At 41.5% G+C, this 20,912-nt stretch overlaps 1 protein-coding gene across 13 annotated transcripts in view; it reads right to left on the minus strand.

Annotated features, from left to right (window-relative positions):
• The window catches only part of CELF1 (CUGBP Elav-like family member 1), a 69,740-nt gene that overhangs the window by 13,129 nt on the left and 35,699 nt on the right, over positions 1 to 20,912 (minus strand). For 6 of the 13 annotated variants that reach the window (XM_089675807.1, XM_089675809.1, XM_089675806.1 and 3 more), the window contains 8 exons: positions 18,496 to 18,578; positions 18,340 to 18,388; positions 16,241 to 16,423; positions 16,048 to 16,127; positions 15,762 to 15,923; positions 12,492 to 12,594; positions 12,164 to 12,292; positions 1,508 to 1,615 (listed from right to left, as the gene is read on the minus strand). In XM_089675807.1, the coding sequence (XP_089531933.1) occupies positions 1,508 to 1,615; positions 12,164 to 12,292; positions 12,492 to 12,594; positions 15,762 to 15,923; positions 16,048 to 16,127; positions 16,241 to 16,423; positions 18,340 to 18,388; positions 18,496 to 18,578 (897 nt within the window). The remainder of the gene's footprint in view (positions 1 to 1,507; positions 1,616 to 12,163; positions 12,293 to 12,491; positions 12,595 to 15,761; positions 15,924 to 16,047; positions 16,128 to 16,240; positions 16,424 to 18,339; positions 18,389 to 18,495; positions 18,579 to 20,912) is intronic. The other 7 variants (XM_089675810.1, XM_089675808.1, XM_089675811.1 and 4 more) reach the window with 7 other exon arrangements.

Here is a 20,912-nt window from a genome sequence, read left to right on the forward strand (position 1 = left end):
ATCATCAGGATGGCAAGTGGTTAATACATCACTAATTCATTTTTAAATATAAGGAGTGTAAGTACCTGAACTTGACCTGGTATCAGCTTCTTGCAGTCCCTGTACAGTAGAGCTTAGAAAGGAAAGGGGGAAGCGCCACAGGGGGACAACTCAGTTGTGCCGCAGTAAACAAGGAACATGCTGATAGGAGCGAGCAGGGTGACAGATACTATCTGCTTCTCCTTCACTGTTCAATGGGGGAGGGACAAGACCTGTATTTCTTGAGCACAGTAGAGAAGATCAGATCTCCTGCCCTGCTAGACAGGGTTGTGCTGTGTGGCAGTTATATAAATCTCAGGAATGTGTGGACAGAAATACAAATCTATAGGCAGGTAAGGTAGGCCGAGAATAAGTTATTTTATCTGTATATTGAGTTGTTTGCCTGTAGTTCAGCTATAAATAAAATGTCCAATTCCTCAAGGAAGCCTGTTGTGCATAGTAACATTTCCCAGCACTTCATATATTGTCTATATGTATTATGTACAGTACTAAAACAAACATGAATATGCCATTAGAATGTGTCATATTTGCCAGTTACAGCCAGCAAGTGGCAGGCATTAACAAGGATACAGTTTTTGATCCTAAGAATAGCTTTGCTATGAGACAGCAAGATTGACCAGTTTCCGCAAGCAGTGGAAGCGCTCAGAGGAGGGAAGCCCTCCTTTCTATACAGGAAAGGACAGTGTTACTACCTACTAACAGGCATGCTTGGAGTGCTGGGCTCTCTTACTTGTAATCCTGGCATGCTTCCAAAACTCAAAGATCCTCATTTGCTAAAGTAGAGCATGAGCACTACCTTTCACTCATCTTAGGGCTCGTTCACACTTGACTTTATTTCTAACTCTTCCCAAACGCCCCTATAGCGTTTGACAGGTGATAGACAGGCGTTTGGGAAGAGTTTTTAATGCTCCCCAAATGCCCTATGAGCGATTTCGAGGCATTTGCAAAGCGTTAAAACCGCACCACAAATGCCTATAATGAAGTTAAATGGTATTAACGCTCCGCAACTGCCTCAAAACCGCCCCACAAACGCCTGCCAGGCGTTGAGGAGCGGCACAATAGACTTGAAAGAGAGGCTTCAACTCCTCCTGACTGGACACGAGGCGTCAGTTTTGCCGCGGCGCTAAGGCTTCAGTGTGAACTGCACTGTGCGCTGCCATATGCAGAATGTTCATAGGCGTTTGAGAAGCGTTAAAAACACTTCCCTGACGCCTGTTGACAAAGCTAGTGTGAACGTAGCCTTAGTGTGAATCAGTTGAACAAGTTCAAAAACAAAAAAAAGTAACTTTGCAAAGAATATCCCCCCCTCAAAAAACCCCCAAAAAAAAACAACAACAAAAAACAAGAAAAACAGGATCTCTTCTTGCACACTTTGAAAGTGAACATACTGTAAATGAACCTATGTGTCTGACTGTGACAGCAGGATAGCAGAATGTTTTGACTAACATGTAAAAGTTTACAAACTTACCTGCTAAAGAACCAACATTTAGGCCAGCAGTTGCACCTGCCAGAGTCTGTAAGGCTCCAAGAGAAGCCATGGTGTTCACTGACGAGCTATTTGAACTGGGGGATGACCCTGAGTGGATGAGTTGGGGGAGGGGGATAAAGAAAAAAAACATCATGAGCAGTACTCAAGAAAATACAATTTTCAAAGGATACCAAATAATACCAACATAAAAAAGCATGGGATTATTACCAAGTTATAATGTTTGACCATGACAGCTAAAATAATGTGATTTTCCTAAACAAAAACCACAGAAAACAAAATGTGCTTCATTTCCTTGCAGTTTGGAAAAGAACAGTAAAAGGTGATCTCCAGGTGATCTGCAATGGTGCTCAGTCATCTATGTGGTTCATTACACCCCTGCCAAACCACAATGAGAGAAGGGTCTTCACCTTTGTATATTAGAGATGAGCAATACAACTTGCACCCCTTCTCCCGCTTAGCCTGCTAATTAGACACAGTAAATGAGTGGCAGTGTACTGAGGTCATCTCTTCTGCAAGCAAGCTCCCAGTGTTACAATTAAAGCACTGTACAACACAATAGTGCCTGAAATGCTCATAGTACTTTCCTCTGGCCATTTGCGTACTGATGTGCATATTTGTAGTGTGTATTCATTAAAAGTTCTGTTTTTAATGAATGCACATCCAGATGAAAATGGCGGTTTTTATAATAGGACTGGATTAAAAAAAGAAATACTACATTGTCACTATTCATGAAAAATTTAAATTCAATACGTAGTAAAAGAAGCTACTTCAAGTTGTATTACACCCAAAACCGAAAATGTATTACACTGCACCCAGGGGCGGACTGACAACTCATGGGGCCCCCGGGCAATAGGGGATCATGGGGCCCCTGTGTCCTTGCCCAACCTCAAAAAAAGCCTATGAAAAAGGTACCAGGGGCATCTCATGGGGCCCCCTACTGACGCCGTGCCCTAGTTTCCAAATGGTCAGTCCGCCCCTGAATTTGCACCTTACCAGTCATTAGGTGTGGTGGCTGCATTAGTTTCTTTTTTTTCTCCTGTTTTCACCTTGTGATCTGGTCACTAACACACTCCCTGTATTAAGAGTTCCCCCACTCTGGATGAAGAAACAACAGAGGTGCCTTTGGACAGCAACACTTTCAGTCTGGGGGAAGGGTAGTGTTAGATGGACTAGCAGATTAGGATACAGTAAACAAATTGAAGCCAAACTCCAGCTAACACTTTTTAAGCTGTTAAAGAAACAGTTTTGTCCCTTTTGAAATAAAGGTTTATATATACATCAGAGAAAACCATTGTATGCACTCCTGTCAGCGTTAAATGGTTTGTCTCAACCCTCTAACTGCTACATCTGCATATTCTTTCACCAGGTGAACATTCAAAGAGAGCCTGAAAAAAATAAAACTATTGCAGCCATCACTTCTAAGAACTGGTACGCTGTAAGTTTTGCTAAATTAAATGTTAGCTTTATGTTTATTGCTTTCTTTCTAGGGTGATGTGGTGCCTCCCACCAGCCCCTACATTACCACTGTGTTTTGTAGTTACCTAAGGGCTTTAGCAGGAAGATCCACAGCACCCATCAGAATACAACATCTGACATACCCAGATGTTTCAGGTAGCTGGAGCTCTTTCGGCCCAAAAAGATTTACCACACTGCCTGCTGGAATGTTTTAAGCTTCATCTTTTATAGGGTGCTCTATGTTGAGGGTTCTGGCAAACCTCTCCTTCAATGTGGAGCTTCCATTAAAAGGAAAACTCAACCCTTGGAGCAGGTCTCTTGTAACCACCTTCAAGGAAACACATTAAAAACTATGTTCATAAATTTCTTTCAAGGAATAAAGTATTAAATCCCAATTGAACTTTCATTTTAAATGAACCAATTACCTTCCTAGTGCATTAAAACCAAAAGGTGTGCAAAGTTTTTGTCAGTTCTCATGATTTAGAGAAAGCAGTCACAGCCAGAAGAGAAAAGCTTGTAGCCGTAAAGTAGTACGCTTGCTCTTCATGTGGAGGAATAGGCTAACCTGCCAGATGACTGCGGCACCCCATGCGGAGTCTGACCTATAGTTCTGTAACCAGTAAAGCTCATGCTCACTGCTGATTACAAGTCCTAGCACACAAGTAGCAAGGTCCTTCTCTAAAACAGGCTGGCAAGGCGCTTGCTTTTCTACTCCGGCTGTGATTGCTTTGTAAAGAAAATGATCCGTAAGACTTTGCAAACCTTGAGTTTTATTGCATTCTGAATGCACTTAATAGATTTAAACCGAACATTCAGTAGGGCTTTGACAACCTGAAGTCTGTCTTTATATTAAGTGCAGCGCTAAACCTACAATCCCATATATAATAACGGACATATGAAAGCGCTAAAAATATGTGCAAAATATATAACTGTGCAATATACAATCCAATAATAAACCCAAAATATTCAATATATTATAAATATATACTAAAAAAGTGTAAATAAATATTAAGGTGCAACACGTGTATTCCCTACACCTGTTGCACCTTAATATTTATTTACATTTTTTTAGTATATATTTATATATTTATTATATTTTGAATATTTTGGGTTTATTATTGCAGTTATATATTTTGCACATATTTTTAGCACTTTCATATGTCCGTTATTATATATGGGATTGTAGGTTTAGCGCTGCACTTTATATCATTTATTGTTATTCACTCATTTTGGTAGGAGGTTTTGTGTCAGCGGCTTGTGAGATAGGGCCCCAGCGGCTTGTGAGATAGGGCCCCAGCGCAGGAGGTTCACCCTTTTTAGTGTCTTTATATTAAGTTGTCACTTGCTGATGGGATGTGAGTGCACCTAAGGTGGGCAATACCATCTAATGAAGCACCTTAGCAGACCAAAAAGCAAGCAAGGGGAAATCCAGTAACACAGAATCGGCATAACAGAAGGCTCTGGAAAGTGTTATTTTTTGTATGCTGTGCCACCATAGAACACTCAGTGAGAAGCTGAACCACTAAACAAATGTTTTAAGGTTAACCTAGGAAGCCAAGAGGAGTTTCATGGGTAGGTAAGCACTTCCTTTAGCATTTGTTTTTCGTACTATTTTATAAAAAGATTTAATCCCATAAGGAAAACCAGAGGCAAAGTGAAAAAGACCATAGGCCAGCTTTGTTGGAACTAAAGGAAATAACACTTCCTGTCGCTCACGGCTATGATATTCCAGTTATTTATATTCAGGGCCACTTATGAATGAAAGCCAAAATCAGCCTGAACACCACTGGCAGCCCTTTGCCCACTTTCCTTTTTAAAAATCCATCCCCCATGCGGGAATAAAAACCTTTTGGTTGAGAAGGGCAGTAGTTACTTTATACAGTAACAATCTATACACAAAAGAAAATATGTTGCTGAACATCCATCCTTTGGACATTAACTGATTATTTTCTTTGCAACCAAAACTTTGCATCTGGTGGGGAAATACTAAGACCAGCTGAACTTGAAAGACTTTTCTAACTATACCTTAAGCCCGGGTTCACGCTGATGCGGTGCAGAATTCACAGCGTTTTCTGTGTCGAATTCCGCACCGCATCACAATCGCACCTCGTTCATACGAACCGCTGCGGGTGTGTATGTTAAGTTAACACCTCGAAATCGGTCTGCAAAACGCAGTGCGATGTGCAGAATCGGATCGCAGAGGTGTGAATATCCATGCGATCTGATTCTAGTGCGAACCAAAAAAAGGGTCCTGCACCTTTTTGGTGTGGTGCGATTGGAGCATGTGATCGCATGTGATTTGTACAGGAATGTGGTGCAGTTTCTGTGCGAATAACATGCAATGTACCGACCGCATATATGTGAACCCGGGCTTAGTAATATTCCATTCAAAGATTAGATTCAACTAATTGATAGACCCTAATTACACTTTCTTTTGTCCTTCAGCTATATCGCAATGGACTCCACACAGTTTTTTTACACTTTATATAATATCAAATAACTGAAACCCTCGTCAAAGGATCAGACCAAGTAGATGCAAAGAAAGTTCCATTCTAAGAATACTATCAAGCCCTCTACCACTTCACCCCATTGACACTGCATGTTAAGCTGCATATTAATACAGAAAAACGATTCATCTGATACATTTGTATGGTTTCAAATAAAAAGAGAATTTTTCACCTAGCTACACAACAGGTTTTTTTGGTTACCATGAAACCCCCTTCTTCAAGTTCATTGACAGACAGCTCTTTTAGCCTTGACCATAGCGTTTTATAGCCCCACCTACAGGAGTAGGACACTAGGCAGAACACAGCCCCACCTATGGGCGGTCCTAGCTGGAATAAAACACCCTCTCCGCCATCGGCAAACAAATTAGTCACAAAGAAAAGTAAAAATAGAAAAGGGTTTTACAGTGATTAACAAATCCCTTTGTCTCTTACGTTCATTGACAGATACAGCTCTTCTATTCTTGATCACAGGGACGTCTCAAAGAAATGCCTCAACGAGGGGAAGGGCAAAAAGAAAATACCTGGAGCAACCAGGCAAACATGCCAACCACCAAGACAACCCCCCCACCTAAGCCCCAAAGGGGGAAAGGAGAACAAGAAGCCTTAAACAGCAGCCTGGGTCAAAATCACCATCCAAACACATCAACTATGTAGAATTTAATAAAGGTATGTACAGATGACCAGGTAGCCACCGTGCAGACCTAAGACAGACACCTGATGTTGGAATGCCCAGGTGGACTAATCACCCAGGGGGAGTGTGCTGTAACAGGGAAGGGAGGAACCCAACTCCTAAATGGCACATGCCTGAATAATCGCCTGCCGAATCCATCGGGAAATAGTAGCAAAGTAGGCCGCCAGGCCTTTTCTTAGGCCATCCTTGAGCACAAAAAAGAGAATTCAACCTCCAGAGGGAGACTGCAGCAGACAAGTATATCCGAACCACATCCAAGGAGTGCAGCACAACCTCCTTAGGCTGTGCAGGTCAAAGGCACAGCAGAAGGCAGGACAATGTCCTCATACAGGTGGAGATCCAACACCACCTTCGGAAAGAAGGAGGGACACAGACACAGAACCACCTTGTCCCTGTGTAAGACCAAATAGGGAGACCTGCAGGATAAGGCTGCCAGCTCAGACACCCACTGCGCAGAAGTGAAGGCGATCTTCTGAGATAGACAAGTAGGGGAATATCCTGAATAATCTCAAAAGGAAAGAATTAGGTTAAGGTCCCACAGCAGCCATGGGTCATTGAAAGATGATAGGCCAACTTTTGCTCAACACCTTGTTGGAGAAAGGCCAAAATCTGAGCCATCATCTGGATTTTCCACTGCAGAACCCTCATATGGAAGTGCGCATATGGGACTGCCTTGAAAGTGGACACCATAAAACCTAGGACCTGCATGGAAGACCATCTGCAGGACAGGAGCAGCTGAACCACAGCCCTAGGTTTATGAACCTTGTCCATTAGAAGGAATACCTAGTCATGCGCCGATTCGAAGGTCAGACCCAGATACTCCAGCCTACTGGTCGATGACAAGGCAGACTTCTTGAGATTCGGGACCCATCTGAAGTAATAAAATCGTAAAACAAAACAGAGGGTGCACTGGCCTAGTGCATTAACCTCAAAATATGTCTTTTAGTGATAAAAAAAGTGGTAAGTAAATACACTCACAAACTTACAGATTCATCAAAGCTTGTCATGATAAAACAGCAACTTCTAGTCCAGGATAAATCACATAGTGGGATGAATGGAAAGCAACACATTTCGAGAACTTGCCTCTTCCTCAGAGCCAACATAACCATGTCCTACATTCACACTTAAATACTAAAATTACATGGCTATTATCAGATGGAGGTGCCTCTTGGACGCCCCCTGGGCGGGAGTTAACCCCTTCAATATTTTTTATCCATTAATATAGTAAGCACTGCTAATATGAACCAACATAGATCATGCATTGACTTTTAAAGTTTCAGATATTTAACGCAACATATGTTATATGTACCACAAAGTCTAAATACATAGATCAATCACAAAATCAGGGGGTTATAGTGCAAGCAATTGTATACGTCATTCACTCACTATATCCTTTTGGCTTTCAATGTTACATTCATTCACAAGCTCCTTTCGACTTTGATCCATAATGTTTGGAGTTTTGTGCATTGTAAATACGAGGCTAGTATCTTTACAGCTCACCCTTTTTGTTGGACTGCTGAAATATGCTGCTTTTATTATGGTGTCTGTCTCTGTTGGAGCACACGCCAGCACCACTATGCCAGAAGTGCGGCTGTGTACTGCTTTCCAGCCCAGATTAGGACATTGTGTCATTTCCGGTTTTCTGATTACGTCATATCCGGTTTTTATAAACACATGATGCACAGTGATAACTAAGGCTACAAAGCCAGAGGTCTTGAGGCTCCAGTGGCTGATAATAAGATGTGCACATATATTATCTATTGTGTGAGAGACAAAACATACCCCAGGGCTACAAGGGTAAGAACGTAGGCCCCACAGTAGCTGATAACAGAAAGTGCATACATTTTCATTAGTGCGTATATACAAAGCACGCCGTAGAACATGAATAAAAGGCCTCCTATTACACCCTAAACAGTACTTTATCTCATGCATTTGGACAGTGTAGCACACACATCCAAAGTACTGCAGCGTGTGCAATGTAATCTCTACGTTGTCAGTTTGTGCAGAATTACAGTGCATCCAGAAAGTATTCACAGTGCTTAACTTTTGCCACATTTTATGTTACAGCCTTTTTACAAAATGGATTAAATTAATTTTTTTTCCTCACCTTTCTACAAACAATACGCCATAATGACAACGTGAAAGAAGTTTGCTTTGAAATCTTTGCAATTTATTAAAAAAAAAAAAAAAAAAAAAACACATACATAAGTATTCACAGCCATTGCTCAATACTTTGTTGAAGCCCCTTTAACACCAATTACAGCCTCAAGTCGTACTGAGTATGATGGTACAAGCTTGGCATGCCTATTTTTGGGCAATTTCTCCCATTCTTCTTTACAGTACCTCTTAAGATCCATCTGGTTGGATGGGGAGCGTCGGTGCACAGCCATTTTCAGATCTCTTAATCGGGTTCAAGTCTGGGCTCTGGCTGGGCCACTCTAGGACATTCACAGAGTTGGCCCGTAGCCACTCCTTTGTTATGTGGGCTGTGTGGTTAGGTTCATTGTCCTGTTGAAAGATGAACCGCCACCCCAGTCTAAGGTCCAGAGCGCTCTGGAACAGGTTTTCATGAAGGATGTCTCTGTACATTGCTGCATTCATCTTTTCTTCAATCTTGACTAGTCTCCCAGTTCCTGCCACTGAAAAACATCCCCACAGCATGATGCTGCCACCACCATGCTTCACTGTAGGGATGGTATTGGCCAGGTGCTGCACGGTGCCTCCAGACATGATGCTTGGCATTCAGGCCAAAGAGTTCAATCTTTGTTTCATCAGACCAGAGAGTTTTGTTTCTCATGGTCTGAGAGTCCCTCAGGTGCCTTGGTCTGAGTGTCCAGGCAGGCTGTCATTTGTCTTTTACTGAGGAGTGTCTTCCATCTGGCCACTCTACCATACAGTCCTGATTGGTGGAGTGCTGCAGAGATGGTTGTTCTTCTGGAAGGTTCTCCTCTCTCCACAGAGAAATGCTGGAGCTCTTTTAGAGTGACCATTGGGTGCTTGCTTACCTCTCTGGCTAAGGCCATTTTCCCTCGGGCGCCCTGCTCTAGGAAGATTCATGGTGGTCCCAAACGTTTTCCATTTACGGATGATGGAGGCTACTTACTCACTGGGACCTTCAATGCTGCAGAAATTTTTCTGTACCCTTCCCCAGATCTGTGCCTTGATACAATCCTGTCTCGGAGGTCCACGGACAATTCCTTGGACTTCATGGCTTGGTGTGTGCTCTGATATGCACGGTTAACTGTGGGACCTTATATATACAGGTTTATGCCTTTCCCAATTATGTCCAATCACCTGAATTTCCCACAGGTGGACTCCAATCAAGTTGTGGAAACATCTCAAGGATGATCAGTGGGAACAGGATGCACCAGAGCACAATTTTGAGTGTCATGGCAAAGGCTGCGACTACTTATGTACATGTGGTTTTTTATTTTTAATAAATTGCAAAGATTTCAAAACAAACTTCTTTCATGTGATCATTATGGGGTATTGTTTGTAGAATGTTGAGGAAAAAAATGAATTTAATCCGAATTGGAATAAGGCAAACGTTAACTGCTGTGAATACTTTCTGGATGCACTGTAAATGCTGCATGCAGCAGCAGTTCATCCAGGTAACCAATTCCCCATTCTCTGGTAAAAACCCAAAGAGTGGAGGGCGAGACTGAAGGGAAGCACCACAAATTGATAATGTGCATCCACGACAGCAAAGTGCAAGAAGTGTTGATGCCCAGCACAGATGGGGACATGCAAGTACACACCTTGGATGTCTATGGAGGCCAGAAAATCCACATGATGTAGGGAGGCAACCACCAAGTGGATGGATTCCATCTTGAACTTCTGCACATGCACAGAACAGTTTAGGCGCTTGAGGTCCAGGATCGAGCGAACTCCATCCTTTTTTGTAACCATAAACAGATTGGAATAAAACCCCTGAAACCGCTCCTGGGTAATCACTCCCTGGTGGTGGCAAATCCTGCTCCGTCCCATTCAGAGCCCACAGGCGGGGTGGGGGAGGTGAAGATTGGACAAAGAATTTCTCTGCTGGACAAGAATGAAATTCTATTTTGTACAAGGACTAAATCAGTTTGTGGACCCATTTGTCTGGGATAAGGAAGGACCATGGGCCTGCGAACCAGTGAATATGACCTTGAAGGGCTTGGGGCCTTTGTTCAAGCAGCTCTTGGCCTGTGGGACGAAAGTACACTTGCCACCCATCATGTTCTGGATGTTATCCAAGGTACCGCCAAAGGGACATTCACACTGGAGGGGTAAATCCACCGGGGCCTTTTTAGACATCTAGTCAGCGGACCAACACATAAACCAAACAACCTGCGGAAACACCACCAAGGAGAGCTTGGAGAGTAACGAGGGCTGCATTCAAGGATGTGTCACACTTATGTACGCAAGACCCCAGACAAACCTGTATTCAGAGCCTATTGTAAAAGCTTAGCCCACTCAGTCTGAAACACCAGGGACATGGCCAATACAGGCCAAGGTGGCAAACCAGCAATTGGTAAACATAGTATGGGCAACAGATTCTGCCTTGCGGGTCTGCAGTATCCCTAAAGGATGGATGTCTCCTCTGCAGGTATCACGATTGCTTTCTTCAACCCAGAGATGTGGTGGGGAGGGGGGGGGGGGGTCCACCAAAGGAGGAGACGACCATCATTTTTTTTTTTTCATAGAAGGGCCTCCTTAAAGGCCTAATGTACCAAAAAAATGCCTCATATGTGTTTTGTAAATAAATTTATCAAAATATGCAGGGTAAGAAAAAACCTTAGCAGACTTAGCCAGTTTTTGTGTACCAAAGAAGACAGCCACCTCATTTGCAACCCCTGAGGGGTCCTCAGTTTTTAATGTGTCTCGCACAAAGGTAATCAGTGTGGCCATCAGTGCCTTTTTATGCAGCAAGAGAGACAGAGGACTCATGGGGGTTTATTTACTAAAGCTGGAGAGTCCAAAATCAGGCTCCCTTCTGCATAGAAACCAATCAGCTTCTAACCTCAGCTTGTTCAATGAAGCTTTGGCAATGAAACCTGGAAGCTGATTGGTTTCTATGCAGAAGGGTGTCTGATTTTGGACTCTCCAGCTTTAGTAAATAAACCCCATTCTGTCTGTCTGAGGAATCAGGGATCGCATCCTCAGGGCCCGCAGAGAGCACATGACCTGGAGTGGCAGCTGTGCTCTTTTCTGCCTAGTGTCCTAATCCTATAGGTGGGGCTATAAAATCCAATGGTCAAGAATAGAAGAGCTGTGTCTGTCAATGAACACGAAAAAATATTTTTATCTCTTTGGGCTGATGGCTACAACCAGTAGTAAAACATTTATTTACCATTTATGGTTGTGCAATATTTAGACAACTTCGGAGAGTTTTTCACCTAATTTATCCTATGTAAAACTGTCACTGTAGTCAATATAATGATCCAGTGTGATGATTCTTTAGCAGGGATGTCAAACTGGTGGCTCTCGAGCTGTTGCAAAACTACAAATCCCATCATGCCTCTACCTTTGGGAGTCATGCTTGTAACGGTCAATCTTGCAATGCCTCATGAGACTTGTAGTTTGGCAACAGCTGGAGGGCCGCCAGTTTGATACCCGTGCTTTATAGCATTTTATCTATTATCCGCCCAGTAATGAGTGTCATCAGTACATTCCCCAACCTACCCCGAGTCTGTATCATCAGAATTAGTTTCAACCACTATCGTAATTCATTAGAATTATACTGTCAAATTTGCTGCCTTTTTTGGATTACAATTTTTTTTAATCCCATGTTATTTATGATTGACAAGATGCACTATGGTAAATATTTTTTATATTATATTCTACAATCTTCCAACGTTTTAATATTTTATATAGTTTTTGAAATTACTTTATTTACAAATCTTTCAAGCATTCATTTTAGCCTGCAGGAAGTCCAAAATTGTAACTTTAAATGACTGTCCACCCAGGTGCACAAGACAACAAAAAACACGTGTAGCTCACCAGAACTTGTCAGGACGCTGAGAGGACTGCTGGAAGTAGTGAGTGCTGAGCCCGCACTGGCTGGGTTCTGTGCAACGCTGGCAGCTGCTGCTAAAGCTGCCAAATTCTGTATCTGCATGGCACTGAGTCCTGAAACACGCAACACAGGCAAGAGAACGCCACATGCGCATTAGCCATTATGCTAAACTGGTTTTATTTTTTTATTTTTTTTGGAAAGAAAAGGAGACGGCACATGTTGATTGGAAGGCAAAATGAAGGGGTGAAATCCTTAACATATAAAAGGAGAGGAAAAGGATAGTGAAAGATATTAAAATAAAAAAGCACACACCTGATGTTGTCTCGGTGGAGTACTCACCTCCCATGGGATGGAGGCCACTCAGGGAGTTGAGGTTGCTTGACGAGGCTGTCTGTTGGAGGAGCTGCAAATAAAGCTAGACATTACACCAAAACAAAACAAGAAGGAGAGTGAGGGCTCAGTCCGGTCTGGGGATAAAGTCTACACACCACAGATATCCACAGGGTGTACAAGAACAAGAGTTGTGAATGGGAAGGGGTAGGGGCGAGTTAAAGTACAATGGAAACCGCAAAAAAAAAAAAAAAAGATTTTTGTTACATCACAGCAAACTGAGTCACCACGTGCATAGGGGGGAAAAAAAGACAACTCTATAGAGCAGATTTATGAAAACTGGTACAAAGAAATGGGCTTTTTCAAACTGCTTAATGTGAGCTAGCATAACATCTGCAAATCATCCGTTTTCATAAGACGCCCTCACAGAACTAGCCGACCATGCTGTAGCTCTCATTCGGCTATAGCGCAGTCGGCAGCTAGAAATGGGCTAACAAAATCCCAGGTGCCAGGACACAGTTTCTAGTCGCCATGGCACCTGGGATTTGTCATGCCCTGCATTAAACTGAACTACATACTGAGCTAAACTGAAGACTGAAGGGTGTACAAACTGATGTAAGCTGAATCCGTCTTTTCTTAGCAAAAAACGTGACTGAATGGATGACATCCATGTAAAAAAAAGGGGAACTTTAGGCTAGGAATAAAAATGGGCATACAGGCAGGATTTGTAATGTGGAAGAGACATGCTTTGTCTCTTCTGAAATGAAACTACTTACCTGTCTGTCCACCCCTGTACAGAAAGCTGCGCAGATGCAGCTCACTGCACAAATTCGACTGCCAAATCTGACGGAACTTCTGCAGATGCCCGGGAGTGATGTCATTGTCACTCGGCCAACGATAGCAGCCAGCAATCCGAGACCCGGAAGCCATACGCTGGCGGTGACTTCCAGGAATGACGCAATTGCTGGATTCAAGTTGACTATAGTTTTGCTTTAAAGTAATTCATTCTTATCCTCTTACTATCCCACCTAACAGTTTAGATAGCAACTGTGAAATTCAAATTTACCTACTTCACTTTCCATTCCTACATCTTTCCTTTCCCTATTGGCGTAAATAATTTTGCAAAGCAAATAATGCAAAGCATAGATTCATCAATCATCAAAATCATCAGTTTACAATTAATTTTAAAATAGTAAAGTGGATTTTTGTCAGTTTTCGCAGCTTCTATCTTGGGGTTTGCTAAACAGCTGTGATATGTGAGGAACAATGAAGAACGTACAATTATCCATGTACACATAGTGTTAGAAGGGATAGCAAGAGGCAGTGCATCAGTCAATTTAAGCTCTTGCAGCGCCGCAATCTTTTTCAGGCAATAAAGCTCTGATTCAGAAGTCACCAGAATATCCAAGCTTCTGAGGAAGAGCTTTCTGTGCTAAAAAGGTCAACTGGCCTCAGAGGTGTTTTTACATTCCAGACAAATGGATGATTCGAGAGGCTCTAGTGATGTAAATCTTCCCACAAGCCAAAGGTTTTTCCACTCTGAATCTGGTGGCTAAAGGGGTTTTACACATTCAGAAACAAAATTTCTTCCTAATCTTTGCTCCGGTTTTCAAAAATCACCCCTTTGAGCCCACTCAATATTACAGAGCATCAAGCAAAGTATTCAGTGTAGTGTTCAAGGCAACCAATCAGAAAACACCATGCACTGCAATAATTTAAGACAAGTGAATTCTGACTGGTTTTAAGTTTGTGTGTTCTGCCCTTGCACTGTTTAGTGAAAAATACCACTTATGTCTTATTGACACCTGCCCAAATGAACTGAACACATAGAAATGACAAATGGCCAAAGTCACGCTCTAAAAATTACATTTAGAAGTCGTGTGTAAATGTGTTCCTTGTAAAAATGTCCTAAATATTTAGCTGGGTTCCCATTTAACTAAAGAAAATCACCTTAATGAAATGTCAGTGCAACTTAGAAAGCCCATAGGTTTTTGGGGCTCTGTTAGGGGCATGCTTCATATCTTACAAGCTGGCCACAGACTGATCGAAAGTTGGTCGGTTCAGCAGGGACTGGACGAAATTTGATTCATCTATGGCCATTCCCGTTTGAGAGGAGTCTATCTAACAACTGACTGGCTGCATCAGTGTACTCTGACAAAGGAATCCCGCTGTCAGTCTACAATAGCACAGCAGGGAGGATTCCTCCATCCACCTGGTGTGTGTGGATGGGGTAATCCATTCAGTTTTATTTTGATCTGACTTAAAAAAAAAAAAAAAAAAAAAAAAGCCATCTATAGCCAGCTTTACAGGAATAGTTATCAAACCAAATACCTTCCTGATGGAGGCCATTGTCTGACTCAAAATAGTAAGCTAACTGAATGAAGCACTGGTTCAGCATCCATCACATGAGGGGAAAAAAAGAGGTGCACAACAGCCACAGTCGCATGTAAAAGTTATTACTGACACGAAAAATAAAACTCTATTGCAGAGTGAAAAATGTCAGAGGAAGAAGCCTTGTCTTTGGCTTTGTGTCATTTAAAGCAGTAGTAAACTCTTAGGAACAACAAGAAAAAAAAATGGGTTCCTACTGCAAAGCAATTTCATAATGTGCTAGTATGCACTGCATACTATCACATTATGGAGGACTTGCCTTAAAACGAAGCCCTCCCAACGGCACGCTGTCACCTCCATCTTCACCCGAACTTCCTTCCGAGCAGGTAAAAATTGTTTATTATCACTTTAAGTTTTCACAGGCAATTGTAGTTGGAGTGCAGCTCATTAGTTTCTCATGCTGTTGATGAATTAAGTTGGAACGATATGATTAAAGAAAGAAAGACGCAGCAAAAGAAAGAGGGTGAAATACTGTATGGGGAGATCTAAAGTGGGGCCATCCGGTTGCATTGCTTTTGTTTCAATCAGCTCAGCATCAGTGAGCAAAGGGACTGCCTTGGAGCTAGTGGTTTTCAGTCAAACAGAAAGAACCAGCTGAAGGCCATTCTATAAAAATTAATAAAAAAGGACAGAGTCTTTGTGATTTGACACTGCATTAACGACCGTGTACTGATTACGTTAACCGCTATAGCGTAGGTTTGTGACAAGCACACTCCAAAAGGGTTTTAATAAATCAATTTCAGGCTTCTTCTTCACGATGAGGTTCTAGATGTCCAGCTCAAATGTAGAACAGGGGTCCAAAGACATTATCTGCCAGGTAAATGGCACCGCAGAGCCAAACAAAACACAAGCATTACTTACTGCTAAGTACTGTGGTGCCAGACTGTTCAGTCCTGCAAGGTTCCCCCACACAGAAGCTGCATTTATTTGCTGCATCTGTTGCTGGAGCTGTTGTGCCATTCGCTTCTGTTCTTTGTCTTTCTGTGTGTCTGCAAATTTGACGACAATCGGAGAGGAACACCCCTAAAAAAAACAAAAAAAAAAAACTTCAGAGTCAGATCCAGACAACTGTTCCTAGGAGGGCCACTAAAACAATGGATAGCCAGAGAAAACTGAGCAAAAACTGAAAGAGCTGTGTGTTGCTCACCTCCATGGTTTGTGCTTGGTGCATGGCTTTGATTGCTGTCTGTGCCATAGATCTAGTTGAAAATGTGATAAATGCACAACCTACAGGAAATAAAAGAGAAACTACTAAAACAACTTTGTCCATAGAAAGCCATGCTTTAGCATGCTATAACACTGCAACAAAACAAGCATGTTCAATCTGTAATCCTACTTACCCCTGCTCAACCCATCAGGTCCCCGCAGAATTCTGCATTCTTCTATTTGCCCAAACTGAGAGAACAGAACCCGGATATCATTCTCATTACACTTCTTGGACACCATTCCAACAAATAACTTTCTGTCTTCAACTGCTACAGGAAAAGTACCAGAAAGACAGTCAGGGAAGGCACGCAGGCTTGCTGCAAACAATTAGGCAACAGTAGCAGTCAGCAGAGAGATACTATTCTTTTGAAACAAATACAAGGCGACAGCATGTGATCTTAACAGTTAAACATTAAATAACCATTAAAAAATCTAAATTATATACATGAGTGTAATCCGCTTAAATTATACGTCCATCTAATTAAAAAAAGCAGGTGAGCCTTGCAACCTTCAGGTTGCTGATATCCAGGGGTCAGTTTATATATATATATATATATATATATATATATATATATATATATATATATATATATATATAATTTTTTTAGTTTGCTTTACAACTTCCTGTTCCACTGCCATGCTTCTTGCACAACAAAAGTCTAAAGAGCAGGCAGTGTCATTCTGTCAATCCAATGAAGATGGTCATACCATGTACTGAAAAGGGGCACCACTTCTTACAATTATCTGCAAACTATAGATTGAAAAGAGAACAGTAGCCTGTATGATATTGGATATTTTGACAAGTTGCAATCTCAGATTCACCTTTAGATGGTGCTACAAATGAAACCGATTATTGGCTTGGAGCTACAAATTTGAGAAATGCTGAAGTTACTGAGACCAGAGCTTGTCATCACCAAGAGGAAAATGTAATAAATGCCATAACTTAGTACACTGCCTTTGTGCTTTCAAATCATAGCTTAAACACTTCACAATGCATGCATACATTAGAAATAATGGATAAATCTATAGTTTGCAAAAGAAAGAGTAGCTTGCTGATGCAACTATGGGCAATAGTTAAGGCTACACTCTCAAAGCAACACAAAGCAAGAGGAGAGAAAAATGCAACCATGCAAAAAATTCTAGGAGGTCAAAGAGTTACCTTTACAATAACTGCTCCATTTTTAAAAACAGGTTATTTCTGCTCATGGCTTAATTCTGTACAGGCGGCCCCGTCATAAGCAAAAAGGTGTCAAATGACGAGACAGCAGAAGTGACAGTGGCAACAGACCATGAGTAATGAGCCTGTGGAGAATGCAGCGCATGCACTGTTCAGGAAGGAAGAGCAGCAAGAACAGGACACATTTCTCCACCTTAGGACTCATGCACACTGGGCGTAAAAAAATAAAAATAAAATAAACGCCACTTTTAAAGGCGTTTGACTTTTTTCAGCCTCTAAATGTCCCTCTAGGTTAGCCTACGTGGCCATGCACACAGACGTTTACAGGCGTATTAGAAGAGTGCTTAAAGATTGGAAATAAAATTCATTACTTGCATGTACGTTTGAGCAGAAAAAAAAAAGCACTAAAGCACCTAAACACCTGTAAACAAGTCTAAACGTTCCTAAATGTTAAGCATATTCAGAGCTTGTGCGTTCATTCATTTCAGTGGGCAGAATAGATTAATATCCTTCCAGGAGAAAAGCCCAGCGTTCACGAGGCCTTAAAAAGGCAGTAAAGTCATTTTTGAAAAACTGCTGACAGGCAGTTTTTTGTTATAACAGAAGAGACCTTAATGGTCGCTTCTGTCATAAATGCCTCTCCCTGGCTGTCAGCAATAATGTGATCTGAGCTGCACATGTGCAACACGGACCACATTTATGGCACCAAGTCTGTACTGTTGTGATGTGACTTTTGTGTGCATTCGCTGGAGTGGCATCATCATGGCCTGACCATTCAAGCAGCCAAAGGCAGAACTTTGACAAAAGACTGGGTGAAGCTAGAAGCACCAGGAACATCAGGAACAGTGACACTGCAGCTTTGGAGGGCTCCGTTTAACAGGTAAATCTGTCATAATGTGCTAGTATGTAGTGCATACTAGCACATTATGGCATAAAACTGCAGAGCACACGTTTTAACATTTTTTTTTGGCAGACTTTAATACTGCTTTAAAATGTGAGAAACACAACACAATTGTCAGAAAACGCCTGAGACAACCTCAGAACTAAGTGACATACCATTATTCTTCTCGCTGTCAGCTGGCTTCATCTGGATTGGATGATGCATCTAAACATAGAAGAGGAAGTTAAAGTAGGCTGGTAAATACTAGAATTCCACAGTACATTCACAGATAAACAGTCTGAATAATTTCCACTAAGTGCTGAAATGCTCACCCCAGGAAGAATCTTCATATTATGCAAAGCATTTTGTGCTTCTAACGCTGCTTTACGTGTGTAGAAAGTGATAAAACAACAACCTTAAGAGGAGGAAAAAAAAACAAAACAGTTAGTGCCGGAGGAGACAGCTGTTTGTAATAAACTCTGAGTATATGAGCACACCCATGACCCGTACTCACACAAGAACAATTCTGCAAAACAAGACCTCAATGATCAAACCAATCATGAGTAGTCAGGATCTGGGATGGCACTCGTTTTCTAAAGCCCTTTAAAAACTATGAGTGGAGGCAGCCAGAGAACATTGGGAAATCAGAATGACCCCATAAGAGAGCATGGCTGCTCTCAAAATCCATCATGCACTCTTATAAATCAGCTGATTGTTTTACTTTGTTGGCCACTGTAAGAAACAGGAAAATCTTTTGTTAAATGCTACTATTCACAGGTTGAAGTGGAACTGAATTTAGGAAGCTGTGCTCAAGAATAAGCAAGCAGAGGGAAATGACCAGTCACCAGTAATGCCCGTCATCTCACTTTAAATTTCATGAAACAGCAATCAGAGGCAGCAGTGCCTTGGATCTTACACTGCATATATTCAGCTATGAGGCTATAGGTACAGGAGTGCCTAGGCACACTCACATACAAGGAAGTGGGCTGCTTATTTCCAAGAGGAATAAGAGACAAAAGATATGTTTTTCATTGCTCAACCCTGGTTCACGCGACACCAAGTATACCTCTCAAGTAAGCAAAGCCTATAGCGATGCCGTCCCTAGCCTAGTGGTGGGGAAAATGTTCGTTATATACCTTGCTATATTCAATGTGAACCGCACTGACGCATTTAACTTCGATCTGTTAAAAAATTTTGTCTTTCAATAAAAACTATTTGAATTAAAAGATATGTTTTTAGGGTACTACTTAGGCATGACTAATATTTCAAGATGTTCTCTATAACATAGCTAGCACATTCACTTTTTGGGTTGGTTCCACTTTGCGCAAAACACAGGAAGCTTTTGAGAAGACTCAGGGTTAAACGACAGCCATAGAGACATCAAGCCTCTAAAGTCTGCAATTGTTATTTACTTACTCAAGATATATCTGATTTTCTATTTCCTTTATTCTTGTCAATGTGCAACCATGTGAAGAGAAGGTGTAAAGATGTTCCCACTGAACAGAGAAATCTAACCATCCACATTTTTTATTCTGTCTAAGTACACCCAACCACTCTGAAAATGCTAGCTTCCCAGATGCCATGATGATCTAATTACTTTAATAGGCTTTTTAGGCAAAGACCTAGAACAAGTATGCAGAACAACATTTCTGACATCTGCATTCTTGCTCCAAGTCAGTGACTCAAAGTGGTGAAGTCAGAGAATGTCAGGAAATATAGACAATAGAAATATACACATACATATGTTTTTTTTCTTTTACTCTAAGGCATTGTAGGTGCAGTCATCTACAAAGAACTGTTTTCAGTTGTTACTTCAAAAAGCTCTCTACTGGAAACTTCACATAGAAAACTACAGTGACTGCGATTACAAACATCCTTCTAAGAATCCTACTACATGCTACTGTGTACCTACAGAGTATCCATTAGAATAGGAAGCAGATAGCGGATTCAACCTATCAATTCCTATCCAAAACTTAAATATTCGCTTAGCAGGGACTTAAAAAGAAAACTTGTACAAGAAAACAAAAGTGAAAGGAGCTGCTGTGACCACAATAGGTGTATCCATTGCAAGATCTATTCTCATCCATCATTCTGGCTACAGCTCAAGTGTTGGCAATGGTCCCCAGAACATAGAGGATGAATCGAACTAGCAGGGACAGACCACAATAAAAAAAATTAGCATGGGTTCCAATATTTTTCTACTTGGCCCCCCCCCCCCCAAAAAAGAGAAAAGATTTGGATACATTTACTTTAAAAGGAGAACTCCAGGATGTATCGTGGGAAAGGACCGCGGGAGGTCAGTGAGATGTGTTACTCTTACGTCTGCGCTGTCCTTTTAAATACAAGGCACAGATTCCTTACACATTTCAACTGGTCTGCACCATAACTGCTGCTGCATCAACTACTACTTTGATTCATATAGTGCACTAGGAACAAAGTACTTGGCTAATGAGAATGTTGGCTTTACAAAGGTTTTCACAGAGAAGACACTACCAGGAATTAAGCTGGCCATAGAAGAGTTGAAAAAGGAAAGTTCTGTCAATTAAACAATGAAAATAGCTCATACAATTCTGCCATCAATTGTTTTGATTTTCTAAAAAAAACTAAACAAACAGCAGGTTGGATTAGGCACTTTCAATTGTGGCATGAAAGCAGATACGGAAAACGAACTATTCGACGATTGACATAAATTTTGTTTTTCGAATCGTCTATGGCCGGAATTGGAGGCAGATATATATAAAAAAAGAAA

Source organism: Staurois parvus, unplaced genomic scaffold, assembly GCF_062004578.1.
Source record: "Staurois parvus isolate SC_StPar_1 unplaced genomic scaffold, SC_StPar_1.0 ptg000159l, whole genome shotgun sequence".
In the NCBI taxonomy this organism is placed as follows: domain Eukaryota; kingdom Metazoa; phylum Chordata; class Amphibia; order Anura; family Ranidae; genus Staurois; species Staurois parvus.